The sequence below is a fragment of the Falco biarmicus genome, chromosome 9 (assembly GCF_023638135.1).
Source record: "Falco biarmicus isolate bFalBia1 chromosome 9, bFalBia1.pri, whole genome shotgun sequence".
Classification (NCBI taxonomy): Eukaryota; Metazoa; Chordata; class Aves; order Falconiformes; family Falconidae; genus Falco; species Falco biarmicus.
The window spans coordinates 8,578,103-8,596,120 of NC_079296.1; the positions used below are offsets into that span (position 1 = coordinate 8,578,103).

Below are 18,018 nucleotides of genomic sequence, written 5' to 3' on the forward strand. Positions count from 1 at the left end.
CTGTCAGGCACTGCTGCTGGCTTACATGTCTCCCCGGCCCTTCTCCTTCGCAAAAACTGCCAGAAGCACTAGATGATACTGAATTCCAATAACCAAAGATGGGGATGGAAGAGGAGAGGAAATTTATGGCAGGACCGAGGCAGAACAAGTATCAAATTCCTGTCCATTTATTCTCTCCGGCAAGGACCCTCCTGACAGTGAAACTTCGTGGGACATACATGATACATGCGCACATCTTCCACAGGTCTTTATAGGGCAAAGCAATTACAAAAGCAATTCACAAAGCAACTAAACTACGAATAAAATCTGAATGAATTGTGTAACACACAGTAATAAAAATCATGTGTTATGCTGAATTGGTGAGAAGTTATAAAAACAATTGCTATAAAAATTTTTAACCTGGAGTACAGTTCTAAGAATGCAGATATCTAGATGTGGACCTGGAAACCTCAAGGATGCAGTAACCTTCATGGCACACAACTTAGTGTTACATTCATGGGTTTTGCTGTATTTGTGACTCAGCACTCTCCTCCAATAGCAGTAAGGAAAATAAACAGAAAGCAAACCATTCTGAATGAACAGGAGAAGATATACAAACACTTGGACAAGCATAAAACTCACCACGGGGCTGATCACTTGAGTCACTGTCCTGATTCATCCTCCCAAAGGCAGCACCAATCAGGATGCTGAATTTCGAGGTCTACAACTCAGAGCTGGTACCCCAAGCTCTCGCTTCTGAAATGAAAGAATGTAGCATTACTATCAAACTGTAGGAACTCTACCCTGCATGACAAAGGAAATATCTTGTGTGTGGTCTGTTGCCTTTGAATCTAAGACAGACAGGGGAGAAACTGTGTGCATATACAACTTAGCACAGAAGCCACAGCATATTGCTTGAAGATCAGAGAACTAAATGGTAAATTGGTGAATTAGGTCAACCAAGAAACACTGAAAAGTGGCATCTGAAATTTCATGCAAGTTAAAGCAACATGTACTTAAAACAACAGCTGGATTCCTGGAATAGGTCAAGATTAGCTTTCAGGTTTCAATTGCACAAACAGGAGTCTCTAACATTGTTTACTTGATGAATCAAACAAAAAGCCAGACCTATCTAACCTCCAAACTGGACAAACAGTCCACGTGAAAGTATGTTTTTGCCATAGCTAAACAGCTCCTCCTCTTTGTTTGCTTGCCCTTCCACTCATCACATCTTGACTGTGGTAGAGTTGGGAACAGAACCCATGTCTCCCAAATCCCAGTCCAGTGCCTTAACCACCACATCCTTCCTGCTGAATCACATTGCAGAATTGTTTATCAGGAAGGAAATTCCCCCTCGAGAGTACTCACTCTGAGTGTGCTGGTGGAACACAAATGCTTAGAAAAATACAAATGGACTAGCAATAACAAGTGATTTAAGTTACTGTACAACAAGCTAAAGGTACACATCAGTATATTGTTTTTTGTTGTTAGCAGCAGTCTAAGTAAGGCACAATCAAGCAGGACATGACACAGAACAAGCAGCGCATCTGGATGGCCCCAGAGTAATAGCCTCCTGCTCTTCAGAAGATGGTATCTAACTTCAAAAACATCTATCCCATGTTCAGCATGAGGTGTATGCCACTCAGAGGGGGATTCAAAAGGTTTATATTCTTACCAGGCTCTGTGAAGGGTCATCTTTGATAGCAACTCATGCCATGCTGCTAAGTGCAAGCAGCTGTGATCTAGTGGGTCAGAATTAACCTCAATATGTTGTACTAGCAAAAGGCCTTCACTTTCCTTAAGGTCTTTAACTAAGGAGAAGGGGGGGTGGGGGGGGGTGGGGGTGGGAAAAGCGCAGGGCTGGGGGGAAGATACCAAAAGTGGAACAAATATGTTTTAGCCTAAACACAATTTACCCTATTAGTCTCCCAGAGAACAACAGGGGTTGTAATTCATCTGCAATCTGTCCGAGGACACAAACCCACTGAAATGGCAAGTTCATGGTCCAGGACTCTGAAGAATTTGGCTCTGCTCAGCAGTTGGGCAAAGGAGAAGAATTTCCCCACTTGCAAGCAATGGCTTTCCAGGTTGCGTCCTGCGAGACCCCACCACAGTAACTGACACAAACACGCGCTTGGGCAGATTCCCAGACCTCTGACAAGATTTCTTTTATACTCCCTTTAAATGTCTTTGCATAGCAATTCCAGCAGGACTGACTCTTCAGGGGCAGGGAACCAAACCCTCAATCACAACATCCTGGAATCACACATACATCTACAGGAGCTTTTAATGGGCACATCAGGTAGGGCTAGCTGCCCCCTGCCAGTTGCCTTGAGAGCAGACCCAAGACCAAAACCCTCAAGCTTTGCTTTTTTTACATCATACGAGAGTAATTTAGGAATTAATATTAAATTCAATTGTTCTTCATTTAAAAGGCTATTCTGTCATTCCTTGCCTGCTATTTTTGTAGTCAGGATCAAGCTTGCGTTTTTTTCCTATTAGGTCAGCCCCACTTAGGTCTAAATCAAGTGTGTCCAGAGGCAGAACGTAACTCCACATACTCAGTCCTGCAGGATGTTGTGATCAGTTTACAGTGGTGAATAATGGCACATTAGAAGGCAATTGCTCTTAGGGACGTCTTCTGCTTGGTTTAAAGCATTCCCTGTAAGGAAATCCAGCATGGAACAGCTAAACAAAAAGGGTTCTGCAAAGAGCTGCCAAACTGCTTCTCTAAGGACTTCTGATTTTTCTTCAGAGTGGGTGTGTGCACTGTTGAGCTCTTGATCTTGGCACTAGTGCCATGCAGGAGTTTGTTGCTTCATATTTAAGCAAAACGAGCTAACGATTGTACCCTGCCATCCTGAATAATGCACATGGTCTGAAGCAAAAAGGATGAGTATCTAGAAAACGTCCAACAACTCCCCTGCCTGTAGTCCATAACTCTCCCAAAGGTGAAGTAACATTCAGGTGGACGGAGAGGCTTTTTCAGATGATGGTGTAAGCAGAGTTCACGGTCCTGCTTCCTCAGAACAGCTGAGGCCACAGCCACCACCAGACAGGGAACTGGAGGCCACCCGTTTCCTTTTGAGTGATTTCAGTTCAAGCAGGGCCATCACGGGGCTGGAGTGAACAAGAGGCTCCTAAACCCTCAGCTTTGGAGCCATGCTGAGAAAAGCAGTAAATCTCTCTCCTGGTCGTTTGTTAACCCTCTGTGGGGTCAGATCCTGTGCCATTATCTCAAGCCCTGCCATAGCTGGTGCCTTCCTGAAAGCCCAGCAGCTGGGTGAAGAGACTGTGTAAAAAATTATCTCTTCAGAAAACATCACCAAAACAAAAAGAAGGTTTTTATTCTGCTTGGTTATAGAAAAAGATTAGAAAATGTGAAGTGAGAGTAATTTAAAGTTTTAGAAAAAAGACAACAAATACTAGGAAGCAATGTTTATTTATAGGTTTCTCCATACTGTGATTTTTAAGCCTATCTCACATTTTTGCAACCCGCCTTTTATTGCTTTACTGTTACAGAACATACAGGCACATGCAACGAAAGACACCCAGCATTACGGATCCCTCTGCAGAAAAAAAAAATATTACTTTGGAGTATGGGTCAAGGAGCTGCAGTCCCAGAAGTGCTAACAAAAGCATTTTCTGAAGATTATGGGTGTCTTTTCATTGACTTTTACAGACTTTGGAGCCTGTACTTAAACTCGATACAGCAGCTCTAGGGCCAGACTTGGCTTTTAGCTTCTCATCAGCCACCAACCCAACACTTCATTCTTCGTAACGCACCAGCTGTGCTACACCACCGAACATTTCTGCTCCATGCTTGAATTACAGCATCTCAGACTGCAGCATGACACGTATTAACCTACATACTGAGCCTATTTACAAGCAATCTCAGTAGCCTACGTTATTTTAAAGTGGGAAAAAGCAATGAAGAGTCCTGTGGCCTCTTCATACCACAGGCTGAAATGCAAATAGCAGTTCTATCTATTTTTACAGTCTTTCCTTTATCACATAAATCTTTAACTACCCAGAAATAGAAACTTGACTTCTCTGTGATAAGGACATAGGAAAAAAAAAGCACCGACACCAGCAAAAACAAAAGAAAAATTAAAAACAAAGAGCAGCAGAAGCTGTCAGCCAGTGCCTACCAGCAACAGTGAGCCTGTGTGAAAAGCCCAGGCAACCTCAGCTGCCCACCATGGCCCTGGAGCAGGCAGGGCTCCAGCAGACCCCGTGGGCTGCTGAGCTCCCATCTGGACAGGGCTGCACAGCACCATCAGAAACACGGCACAGCAGAAGCCAGCACTCCAGTGTGTTATCGGGAACAGACCAGGAGAAGACCCTGAGGCTAAAAGCCACCTTCTGTATCAACCGATTTTATTTGAGTTCATTCTAAGAAGGAGATGCTTCTTTCTCTGCTTCAGTTTAATGGACTTTTTATTAAATAATTATTAGTTTTTGATCATTTACGAGTGTAATTTAATTTCATAGCATTATTATCATAAGATTCACTGAAACTGCTGAAGGCTCAAACCAGCAGAGCTACACAATTCTAGCATACACCCTTCACCTCGCTAGCTCCGACATTAAAACTAGAAAGCAGCTGACAAAATATTAACAGATGTCTATCGAAGCCTGTTAGATTATCAAGGCTATCCCCCCCCCCCCCAAAGGTAAAACTCATCAGCTTGACAAGAATGTATTTTTAATGGAAGTTCCTGTCCAAGTTCCTAACATCAATAAGAAAATTGTTGTGACACCCAAAGGCATAAATAAAACCTGAACCCGTCGAGAAAGCCCTGTACACCAGTGAACATGTCTTCCCGCATGCATGCAGAACGTCCAGCACATCACCATCATCAACAGGATACCAAGAATAAAACAATTGTCACATGCAGGTACCAACCATGTGGGGCAATGTTTGAAACCAGTAAGTTCACACCTGGCCTTTCACAACCTAGAGCTGACTGCAAGTCACAGGCCAGCGGCTAATTTCTGTGTGTTTTACTCCTGACAGTAGAGCTTACCCTCCATTTAGAAGCAGCAACTTCAAACAGCTGGGTCACGGCTTCCCTTCCAGCCAGGGTAAACAGTTTACCAGCAGCATCCAAGTGAAGTTAACGCAGCGACACACTACTTTGTTCAATTTGCAGTGGCACAGCAAGGAGGGTTATTCCAGAAGGCAGAAACAACCTAATGGAACTTCTTGAAATGAGACGAGTCCTCCTTTCCAAAAGGGTGAAAAAAAAGAAAAAAAAAATGCACAGCTTGGACTTCAGTTTCGGAAAGCCTAGGAAGACCTTTTAGTTCGATGCTTCAATGATTGTACTCTAAAGCTCTCCCATAGGCAGGACGCTGTGACTCCCAAGGCATGCGTGAGCTAGAGGAAAGCAGCTCAGACACACACACAGGGTAGGTGTACCTGCCAGGGCATTTAGTGAGAACAAAGTTTGCCTTTTTTTCTTGTTGATCTGAAAAGTCACGGATAGGTGGGATGAAATAAATACATTACATGATTTCTAACTATCCCTGCAACCTCCAGAGTTACTTGGGAGACAGTTTTCTGTCAGGCTTCCTCGAAGCTAATTGCAACAGAGCATCTCAGAAGAGGGTCACTGCACCAAGAGAAAAAAAAGCCTGGCAGTAGCCTCCTCTGCCACCACACTGCTGGCTCTGAGCATCTTCTGAAAGGCTCCCAGAATGACTCAACACCTGAAAATCACTCCCACCTTGAGGCTCCTGCAGGCCAGCAGCACACACAGATCCAAACTCCTGCCTACATATCAGAGCATGGGACCGTGGCTGCTGATCACTGCCTTTTCCCATCTCCCTCTACCTTTCCAAATTAAGCATGAAGTCCCCCTGCTCTGCCAGCAATGCAAATGGGTACCACCCCACACACCAAGCTCTCCCTGTTCATTTTGCTCTTCTTACACATCAATCACCTTCAGTTGCTTGGCAGACTCATCCTGGAAGCAACCAGCACAACTGAAGTCACTGCTGAAACTCAGGGCAATGCTGCGAGGGTGCTTCTTGGTGTCGGAGGTGGTGCTCTCACTGCGCTCAGCCCCACGGAAGGATGCTGGCTGCAGGACACAAGGTGTTGCGGGTCACAGCTGCTTTTCCCTTTGGAGGCTGCCAGCGGTGAGGGAGTTTGCCGGTCTCTGGCACCCTCTGCTGACAAACCCAGCCAGGGCCCGGGACACGCACAGACGCCTCAGGCTGGAAGGGCCAGACCCTGCCGACATAATCTGCATCGTCTTCTCTAGATGAACATTTCATAACTTAGAATTTCTACTCTCTTATTTGTTCGGCCAGGTGTTTATGTAAAATTGTACTACAGATGGCCCTTCTTCCCCTTGGTTTGCTCCAGTAACTGAGCACAGCACATAAAGGAAGGTGCCCTACTCTCCTACCTCTGGTGCTACCTAACCCCCTTATATTTACCAGCCTTTCCACCTACCAACACCCCCCACCACCTCGCATGCAGCATCTATCCTCTCCCTCCTTTCTGAAAAGGTATGTAGCAGGGAGGTGACCTACACTTCAACATGAATTTGGAGAATGAAAAGGGCGGCAATAATTCAAAGCACAGTGTTCCAGTTCAGGTATGGTATTGTCCCTGGAAGGGAACCGTCTGTCTGAACCCTTCCAGTCCCACACTTCCGACGCACAATTCCCTCAACAGTCTCCACGCCACACCTGTCACACAGCACCTGTAGCTTTGTGACCCCTCCATGTCCCTGTAGGTGGGCAGTAGGATCACCGGGCAGAGGAGCAACAGCGGCAGCACGAAGGGAAGACATGCTCACACATGCCTCTGTCCTGTACCCGCTACTAATCCTGCAACGTGTCCAACACATGGCATCTCACACAAAGGTACATCAAGATGTTTAAACATGATCAGTGACACCCAAACCCTCTGTAGTCAGCAGACACCAGAAGCGAATGGGTTTGTGTAACTGAATTACTAATGCGACACATCCTGATGCTGCTGTGTTGCTCTTGAAGATTCCTGCGGAACAATGAACAGCAAGAACAGAGAATATTCTGTGTAAAGGCAACAGCGAAACAGAAACCTAATCTTCTGAGATATATTAACTTTAAAGACTGATTTTCAGCCTTGTTATCGTCTGCAATTTTCCGCTTCTTGTTTTTTTCTTTTCTTGTGTGAAGGAAAGGCCAGGAGAACAAGCCCTGCCTGACAGCACACGCCGGGTAAACCAAAAGACAGCTTGCAGGCTAAATGGATTCTTACACTGGTACTTTCTAAATGCTGTTTCAAACATGCAGGTTGCAATTAATCTACCAAGGGATCTCCACTTCAGTAGAAAGAATCTCAAAGGATCATTCCACCTCCAAACCACCACCTTAAAAAACACAACTAAGGAACCTTTGGAAATATGCAATGCAGAATTTCAACCAGAATAGAAGTATAAAAAAAAGTTATCAGCAAACAGAAAAACAGGTCAGGGTCAACACGCTTCACACATTTATTTCCAGTGTGTTGGCCACTACTGAAAACCACTACAACATAGAACAATTTGAAAACCTTTAAAAAGCCAGGGGACTAAATAATCAAGACTACTTTAACCATAACAAATAAAACCTTTGTACTAGGAGATACAGCGTAGTTACTTCAACTGCTGACAATTCAGTATCTCATGAGCTCTACCTCAAATCAGGAAAAAAAGCTTACTTTGCTTTCTTTTTTCCAATCCTCAAATAGCTTTGTGTTAACACTGTAAGCATAACACCACTGGGGACTCAGTATGTAACTTCACTACTTCCCAAAACAGAGCCAGGGCTCTTTCATTTTGATGCCCTTCAGGCACTTTGACTGCTTCCCAGCATTCTGATTTCAGGTTTGAGTCTGATTTTAGGCACCAGTGTTAAGCAATGAACCCAGCATTATTAACATGTCCAGAGCTCTGTAACAGAGTATTTGAACACTTTCTCCTGGATTGCTGAGGAAGCTTTCTTATCTTGCACACACCTATTCATTTTTTTCTAGAATGCATTAACCATCCTCCAGAGTCTGATACTTCTAAAAGGCTTTGCTGGACAGGCTCTGGCAAATGTAGCTGTGGCAGCCGAAGACACTGCTCTCGCCAGCTGTTTGTCCCACCTTGCTCTGCCAAGAGACACTGCCTGCACAGCACAGCTGACTGGAATCGTATGCCCAATGTTTCAGCTCTCAGTTTTGGCACGTTAATGTGAACAGCGGGTGAAAGTATTTGTGCAAAACTGCTGGGCTGTGAGCTAGAGAAACTGAGATACAAGGACACATTCCTTCTGCAGCACTACTAAACAGTGGGGGACAGTCATGTCCTAAATTATTGCAGCTGTTTGGCCAGCAGACATGAGTCAGAGCACTGACACACAGATCATCAATGCATGTAGGAACATGATCTGAACTCTTACCTCCTACTGAATGCTTCACTCTGGGGGTTCCTCCTAAGGGATCACCAAGAGAGACTCTTTTTCAGCCACATCTACACTACAAAGTTTTGGAAGTACAGTGATGCTGGTAAAAATGCACTAAACACAATCACTTCCTGACTGACAGATGCTCAAGCAAACTCCCAGACAAAACAGATACAATTCTAAGAATCACAGAATTTACAGGAGGAGGGAGGAAAAGTTTGTCTTTAACAAAGCCACTTCTTTTTTTTTTCCTCTCCGTAATAAAAAATGTTGAAGCTTTCCGTCTCCTGAGGGCTTTGTTTGAATAGCTTTAGCTATAGACACAACACTAAAGAAAAATTTTTTACAGGATGGATGAGTAATTTTAGCAATCCAGTAAATTTTCTCCATCTCTATCTGCTTCCCTTGCTAATCTCCCTTTCTATTCACTCAAAGGAGCTGAAACACTGCTGTGTTGATTTCTCATAGATTACTTTCACTCCAGACCATGTCAAAACACTATTAAAATCAAAGCAGAATAATCCAAGGATTTCCTCTCAAATCAACATTTCCTCTGTTATCCCTGTTGTTAGCAAATCCCTCAGATCCCAACTGTCTGCAGCTCCTCATCTTCCGTCCTCGAGCAGAGTTACTAACGGGCTGCCCACACCCGGAGTGGAGCCGCACAGGTCTGCAGCTTGCACAGGTTTCACAGGCAACATGCAAGTTCATGGGCAAGCTCCTTTTCTGTCTCCCAAGGGCACTGCTATTACGCCTTGTAAACATTTTTAGAATTCAAAAGTTCCACAAGCTATTGACATTTTAATTTCCAGGTTACCTTATCAGACTTGGCCTTGATTTTCTTCACAGTTTTTTCTCAACTGAGATCTGATACACTTTGTCAACAACAAGAAGCTACTTGTTTTAGTAAGTTTTACCCCTTATTTCTGTTTGCCTTTTACCCACATCATTGCCTATGAGTCCTCCTACCTCCTTCAGGGAATAGCCTCTTTGTTAAATGCTGTGACAGAAGGCAGCAAGGAGGGAGGAATGCTGGATGACATGGAGGTTGGAGAGGCAGGAGTTGCAGCAATCGGAGACCAACTGCCAACATCTAGCAATGACTGAAAAGCCAGATGAGACAACTTTGCTGTGGCTGAAGATCTTGACTACTAATTGAAATATGAATTAAAATGAGAGATTACTGGGCTGAGACTCTGACCAGTATATCTCTTTGTAAGATCAAACCTTACACTGGTGGCTTTGTTGGCCCACTCTCTGAGAAGACCTGTCCTGAACAGTCTCACCTGTTGGCACCTAGGGGACTAACAACCCCCTATCAGTCCTTCAATGTAAGCCTTCTAGCACTCTCTCTGTTTCTGAACAAGTTTCATTTTCACTGTCATCACCTGATGACATCAAGGTCAATCAAGGATGCTTATCAAAGCCAATTAAGTCATTGTCAAGCTTTCAGAGCATGAAGCCAGTAACTCCACCACATTCTCCTTGTATGCTTCCTCACACTTGCACCCACAGCAAGAGAAACAACGTTCTGCTGGACTGCAGGGAGAATTTCAAATCCCACAAAGTCAGAACAAAGTGGGGTCATGTTATTCACCACACACTGCACTGAATTTTGACCTCTTCCCAAGCTGTATCAGTATTATCTACACCATACTCAATAATAAATTGCTTTCAAAACTGCTTTGGGGAGAATTCTTCCTCACCCTTTACCTCCTGAATAAGTTTAGAGAAGGTCTTCCTCAGAATGCAGGCTTTAAATACAGCGATTAAGCCATCAGTGGGATTAACAAGATCATCTTTGGTGGCATAAACAGCTTTCACATAGGACATCGGTTTGTAACCAAGTTGGTCGGTGATGATATTGTACAAAACAAAGAGAGTTTTGAAGGTGGGGTTCTGTGCTCTTCGCATCACTCCTGGAAGGCCAGCACAAAGAAACCACTCCTGAAACTCCTGGGTAGTGAGTCAGGTTTTTCCGTATGACTGGAAGATGGGTCTTCAATAACCTTCTCATTGCTCTTTGGTTCTAGTATGATAAACAAGCCCCAGCCTCCTCCTGTATCACCACCCAAAAAATGGGTCACCCCATCTCAGGGGAACAGAGTACCAAAGTTCAAAGGCTTGGATTGATTTTCAGAAGCATTCTGAGCAGTGCCATCCACAGCTATCATGAAACTCCGCTCAGATCAGGAGATCTCAGTAGTTACTGAAGTCTCTACCACTGTCTTCAGAAGTTGAGAAAAAAGCTGTATTAGCCAGCTTTTGGACTGTTATGCATCCATAAACAATATTATTAACCTGAAAGGCATGTGTTTTTCTCAGCATGATTTATTAGCTGCAGTTACAGTTGCAATAATCATGGTCTAATTTTTCAGAAACTACTATAGCTTATGCATAGTTTTAACCACCTTTTGAAAGACCTTTAAGTAATGATGAATCGACCCATAAAATAATACAAATGTTAGAACCAACGTTATTACTCTCCTTTAGGCATGGGCAGGAATATCTGATTTACGTCTGCCAAATGATTTGGCATCTGAACAAACTGGCAACAAATTCAAAGAGAAACAGCAAAGCTGTGGGCAACCGCTGGGAAGACTGGGATTCCTTCCCTTTTCATTTCAACATGCCATGTCTGCTCTGGGATGTTACAATCTAATTCACTTGTTCACAGGGCAGCAAGTTAGCTACATCAAGACAGTGTGCCTCTGCACTGCTTTGCCACAGTGCCATAAAGTACCTCTCTTATAAGGCATTACATATGCACAAGTCCACACTTGATCAAAGTAACCACTGGAGAGAGACCTCACCCTGTACTGCTCTCCCGCAAAGCTCTCCACTCTGAGTTTGCAGATGCCTACCAGAAACTGCAGGGTCTGAAAAGCAAATGAAAAGGGAACTATGATGTCTCCTTTGGTATCGTCAATTCAGCGAGCACCAGCGCCATACTATTGGCAGGCATCCTGGAGGCAATGCTGTGGGATATGTGCTTATGGTGGTCAGTAAAAAGATCAGGATACTACGCACTCTTATCAGCGAACTGATGCACATCTCAGCTGTGTGTGAGATCAGCCCCTTAAGTTCCTTTTTAAACCCCAGAGGTTGCATGCTGTACCGGACCAGCATCGTGCATTGTCCAGAGGATGCATGGCAACAGAAGTGTTGGGTGCTTTGGCCAAAAGTCACAGCAGAAGGGTGCTCTGCTGCATCTGCTTGCCTCTCCCACTGTTTGCATCGCATTTCTTTCCATGGCCACATACCTTCTTGGACGTTGGTAAGAATGGTATCCCTTATCATCCCTTATCATCCCTTCCTCCACTTCTGTGTCTTAATAGCCCTCCGTACTGGGAAGCTAGGCAGTGATACTATTTAACTATTTATCCTGGCTTTATTTTTCCTGTATGGTGTCTCAAGAAAGGTGCTCAGCAGCGAGCATGCATTAGCTCAGAGAAAAAGTTCCCTCACTCCCTTTCTCAGTGGAAGACACCTCAGCCGCCCTGTGTATACTAACTTCTGTACTTCAGCAGGTCAGGTTTTACTGAAAACAAATGAGGACAGATACACATAACCCCGCTGCTGCCATCACTGCCACAGGTCTGCAACAGCAACACAAATCCAAAACAAGACAACAGGCCAGGCACCAAAGGCTCACTCCAGCTTTGAGTGCTGCTGTCACAGTGCTACAAGAAGCTAGAAACACACATGAATACTCACTGCCCACAACTGTTAACTTGAGCAGCAAAGCAATGTCTCTTTTGCGTAGTTTCCATGCAATAGTTGCAGCACAGAGCAAGGTAGAAAGCTGTAAGCACAGCCCTCCCTGCAGGGTGTTTCAAGTGAGTCGAGACCACAGAAAACAGGCAAGGGTCTTGCTAAACAACAAAGGCACTAGCTGAAAAGACAGCCTACACTGCTGATTGTAGCTGTCCCATGTGTTCCTCACGGTCTTTGAGGTACCTTTGGATTCAGTGATTAACTGACTGCATCCCTTGCAGAAATGGAGTTTCTTAAAGCTGTGTATAACTGTAGGCTGTTGCAGTCCTCCTCGGGGATTTCCACCAGGCTAATGATGGAAATAAGGTGCAGGAAAGCTGTTATTTAAACTCATCATCACAGAGGAAATTTCTCACAGCCTGATGGCAGTTAAGGAAAACATTATTTGGTGGCTGAGGAAGCTACTAACTTTGTTATCAAACAGGGCTGGATGGACACAATGCACTTCAGGAAGAACTGCAACAGCCCCTGCTCCATGCAGGTATGCCGGGTTGCACAAGCACTCCTTACCATGCCACTCTGCCTCTCCAAAGCCTTCTGGGACACAAAAAGGAAATCAGAGGCGACATGCTGAAAATGGGAAATTGCAACCTCCTAAAAATTATTAATCACTTCAAATGCTGAAACAATACCCTTTGTCAAAGCTGTGGGTGGTGAAGTTGGCACAGCTCCTACTGAAAAGAAACTTGATCTTCACTGGTGTGAAAGCATGAAGCAGCATCCTGTACTGATGAAGAACTCGACCCAAATTCCTTTCAAGGTGCTTTTGCTGCCTCCTTCACACTAAGTTTATGGAGAACAGGAAGACAGGAACAGCCTGGGCCAACAGCAACCTGAACCAGAGATACCACACAGGTGCAGCAGGAGGAAAGCTGTTCATCGGTGGTAATTTAAGGCTGCTTGCTATTTACTGGGAGGGAAAAAAAATATGTATCTATTAGAACATCACACATCCCTCTAGGAAGCTATAATAGAAATTTAGCAAGTGAGGCACTAACACGGGACTCCACAAACTTCCGTGACACCTGCAGGCAGCAGGCAGCAGTTGTAAAGCTTTGCTGTCCTCCTGCAACCCCCCTGCGTCAAACAGCATCAAGCCCTGCACCAGTGGATAAAGGAGAATGAGCAGAAAGAGGCCCCGAGAGACACAGTGCTGTATCCAGATAAGATCTTTGAAGCACCAGGCTGCAGCTGTTTGTACATTTTAATTAATCGTAAGAAATGCAGTAACAGCTCATTTTCTTGAGGGTTGGGGCAAACTCGCAGCCCTGCCATTTTAAGAAAGGAGCACTGAAAAAACAAACACCAGTATCTGAGATGGAGGAATTTCTATGCTTAAATCAGTGTTCGCAGCTTTATCACCATTTCCCCTGCCACCTGGGATGCTGAACGCATTGTCTTCCCCTGCCCGGATGAGGAAGGACGCTGACACATGGCACAGCCTACCCACTTTGTCACACTCAGCAAACAAAGAGGAAGCTTGCAAAGGCGAGATCAATAACTGGAAGACACAGTGGCAGTTTGTCCCCAACGCTGGACAGTTAATCCTGATGCACAATCCCCCCGTGAATTTAAAATGCTTGATACATACCATTTCTGGCTGTGATTAAATGTCTAATGACGCACTCTCTCTGATAGATTAGAAGTATTTGTTCTGTGGTTACAAAACATTACAAAGAATGAAAAGCCTCCAAGAAAAAAAATATCAGAAGGCTCAAAAGTTAAAAATTATACTAGACACTGAGAAATGAGTGGTTTCTAAGTGTTGGCTTAAGAGTGCAATACAGCAACAGAACAATTTTTAGTAGCTACATAAAAAAAGTTGTATTTGATACAACATTATTTCTTATTACACATTATGTGTATTTATTTGTCAGTATTAATTTACAAAGGCAGACACCAATTTAAAAAGAAGCAAACCATTGCAAGCGCAGCAGAATGCTAAATGTATACTATTTCATGGCTAGGATGGAACATTTTATGAAATACTGATTTTATTTCTGTATACTCCTTGCTCTTGAGAAGATACACAGACTAGAATCGATGCTAACACCAACATTTCAATATCCTACTTAAATTCACTCTCTAGTCATTATTTCTGTATTTCAAATTGGATTTTGTGGTCAAATTCAGAAGCAAGGAAAAGCCAATGTAATACTGTACTTACAGCCACTGCAACATGCATTTTGAATTCCACTGTTTCACACCCACTTACCTATGCATAATTAATAACCTCTTTACATAGATTCTCACTCTGGTCCAGTTCAGAGTCTGTGGGAGGGAATGTAACCTGGCACTGCTTGTTACATTACAAATAAGAGAAGCAAGGGAAAAGCTATAAAGATAAGAGAACTGATGGTACCAGCATATATACATAAGAAAATATACCTTTCCAAGTAAAACTTAGATTGCCTCACTCTTTCTGAATGCCCAGAACTAGTTCACAGGCAGCTAAATAGAATTTTGTTTCTCAGATAACAGAAATTCAATTTAATATGCTCAAAGTAACCAGCTCTGAGAGTTGGAACAGAGCTCTGGAGACCTCCGGTGCTTCTCGGGGGGAAAAAGCCCAGCACAGCACTAGCGCGGAGGACGTGCCTGCTGTACTAAAAGGCAGATGCCTTCAGAGCACTGTATGTTTAGTCATCTCTTTATCAAACCCTTAACTAATTAAACAATCCTCTTGTCAAAGAGGACAGTCATTGTTTGTGTGACCGATGCCCTGTAAACATAATGGGATAATCTGCCTTTCTCCTTTTTTTCTCCCTCAATTCTTCTAAACAGCTGGGGGATGCGCTGCCTGCTCTCCAGGAAGCCTCCGCTCATCTGTCATTCTTCTCTGCTTGCAGCGCTCCGCTGCTGCACGCAGCATCAGAAGCCAAGCTTAAGACAATAACGCCTCAGATACACTAACAATCAATCTGATACCATGCCATTAAAGAGTCCCCAGGCCTCTGAAGGGTTGAGCAAATAATTAGGAAGGAAAAAGAAACGATTCCTGGATAGAATTGACAATTAAAACTATATTGATCTACAAACAGCAAAAGATGCTAAAACGAAAGCATTTCTAGTACCCGCTTTTGACTTCAGTACCAGGGAAGAAAGAGCTTGCAAATAATAAAGCTTTGATCAGATAGCATCAGGCTTGCTCATACATCTGCAGTTATAGCAGTAAAAGCTGTTAATCAAATGTTAAAGGCTCAGAAAGCCACACTTTCAAAGATGATCTCCAGCCCCAGGTACCCAAGGGAACAGCTCACCTCAGAGTAACTGTGTGCGGACATGCCAAGATTAACAGGAACTAGAGAGGGTAACTATTTTCTCGTGTGAAACAAGGACACTGTTTCTGGAGGTTGCACAATCCAAAGGTTTGCCAGTACAGCCCCTCGCTGTATCCCTTAGCTGATGTCGGTGAAAGCACTCTGGTCACCCCTGTCCAGCAGAGCTGCACAGCTCTGTTACCCTATAGACACAATCATGACAAAAGCCATTACCCGTCACAGCTCTCCTTCATGAAAGTTTCTGTTTCCCTACTTACATCACCAGCAGCAATCTAGACTTATTTTCTATAGCAAACCCAGACTACTCAATACTTGAAATTTTGAATTCAAATGCAGTAGCCTGAAAGCAAACTGAATCACTTTCAAAACATGAAGATTTTGCAGAACTGTTGTTCCCAGGAGAGAAGTGGAGAGCAGGCTGGGCAGGCAGCCCTTACTCCCATCCCAGGTGTTGCTCCCTGAGCCCTGGGGATGTGGGCTGGGACAGCTTGCTGCACTCCTCCAGGGTGCTCCAGGGGCACTGGCCACGCATGGCTTCACCAACCGCAAGTGCTGATAACCACGATTTCATTTAATAACAGGAGATTCACATGGATCTGCTGGTTTGACTAAGGAGGAAATGCAGTATTTCTGTATTGAAAGGTGAGGGGGAGGAAGAGGGGAGGTGGCAGTGGAAAGGGAGGGCTGAATAATACCCAGATCTGAAAACCCTTCAGTGGCCATCAAAAGAAAGCTCAAGGCTCTCTGCAAACTATCATTGGTCGTATTGTCAGAAATGCCAGCTTACCAAAACCTTTGCTAACCACCCAGGCAGTACTTGACAGAACTGTTTTGCACAGAGAACAGCAGATGGCAAAGGGCTTGGCACAAGCAGGACACCTCTTACCTTCTCCTCAGAACTCCACACCATCACAGCACAGTTTTGAGAAGAATCCCCCACCCTGCTCCTCCACAAAATACTCAAATGCCCGCTTCAGGTACCAAGAGCCCTACTCCTAGCTAAGACGGAAGCCACCTCACTCTGTCACAGATCCATGGAGGCTAACAGAGCAAGAGCATGAGATCCTCAAGCAACGTGCACACCCTACCAAGGAACCCATGGAAGTGCTGAGGTGTCCATCTGCCTGACTTCACTCAACCCTACCCTGAACAAGTTGGCAGTTGGCTAAAAGCTCCTCCAAAGGAGACACACCAGCCACGTGTCCCGTGCTCAAGGAGGACATGAAACCCAGGAGACAGCACGTAGAATTACAAAGTCTGTTTCTTTTCGCACCTCATCTAGACCACAGCAGGGAAAAGAAATGCAAAACTGCTCTATTTTTAACCTACCACCAAGAGAGACTTTATAGAGCCGTGCTCAAATCTGAGGAAGTTCCTCATCTCAATCCAAGTTAAAATCAGCAAGTGTAAAGAAGACATCCCAAATGGAATATATCAAAGCCAAAATGATGTTATCCAGGCAAAATTACAAAATTTTCAGTATCAGTAACAAAACAACTAGCGATATCAGCCTTAAGGCTCTTTTTCTTGCTCTCTCCTTCTTTTGGTTTTTTCCCTTCCCTGGTGTTCCCTCCCTACCTCATCACTGCAGCCAAGTTTTAAACAATATACATGAAAATAGCAGCTTTCAATCTGTTCCTGGAGTAGCCAAGTTAATGAGGCCACATGGCATCCCAGGGCACTCTGGAGGGAAGGGTTCAAAACTTGTTAGCGCAGTCTGCACTGCTCTAAAAAATGTAAAACATTTCAAACTGGTGAATGTTTCACTTTCTTTCTCCTCTGCTCTCCAAGTAAAAGAGCATTTTGATTTCCAAACACATATTGTGGAAAGAATGAAGCACTTCTGGAAAAAGCAAAAGACCAGTTCATTTTTCTAAATTTAAAGATTTATAAATCAATGCAAATCTTTTTCAAAAAAAGCAGAACACTTCTGCAAGTTACACCACAGCACTCAGACAGTTGTTGTAGAAACAAGTACCTGTTTTTCCTGACCTACATTTTCAGGTTGGCAGGAAATCAAAGTTCATTTCAAATTACAGCAGATTTTGAACAGACTTGCATGTGCCCTCCAATCTCAGCTATTAAATCTGTTGGGGCCCAGCAAGTTCATTTTTTGTATGAAAGAAGGTACCACTTTTTAAAATTACGCATGCTTGGTATTACATAAATGCAAGCAGGTAGTCTTTTTGTTGTAATATTAAAAGGGGAACTGATTTTCCACAGAATTTGGTTTAACTAGAGCCATTTTCCTCTCCTTGAACTGTTATATACATTATCTACCATATCTATAACAAAAGCCATGTGGTTAAGCAGAAACAACCACAAAAAGCAAACAAGTCTAGCTTTGTCCTAAAGGCCTTAATATGAAAAGGCTCCCCAGGTAACAGCTGCCTGCGTGGGTCTTATGTTTATATAAACAAACAGCCACCAACAAACAGGCATTTTCTCGGCTAAGTACAAGACAAGTACTTACAGACAAGTAGGCCATAGTTACAGCATCAGGCCAAGGAGAATGCTTTCACCTGCTTTCCTCCTTACCCCATCACAAGGC

General features: G+C 43.9%; 1 protein-coding gene across 12 annotated transcripts in view; it reads right to left on the reverse strand.

Annotated features, from left to right (window-relative positions):
• Window positions 1-18,018, reverse strand: part of EXD3 (exonuclease 3'-5' domain containing 3) — a 290,826-nt gene that overhangs the window by 225,025 nt on the left and 47,783 nt on the right. For 10 of the 12 annotated variants that reach the window (XM_056351779.1, XM_056351776.1, XM_056351780.1 and 7 more), the window contains exon 3: window positions 622-735. In XM_056351779.1, coding sequence (XP_056207754.1) covers window positions 622-658 — 37 coding nt within the window. In that variant the 5' untranslated portion in view covers window positions 659-735. Of the gene's footprint in view, window positions 1-621; window positions 736-5,009; window positions 5,209-5,927; window positions 6,038-18,018 lie in introns of those variants that run through there. The other 2 variants (XM_056351770.1, XM_056351771.1) reach the window with 2 other exon arrangements.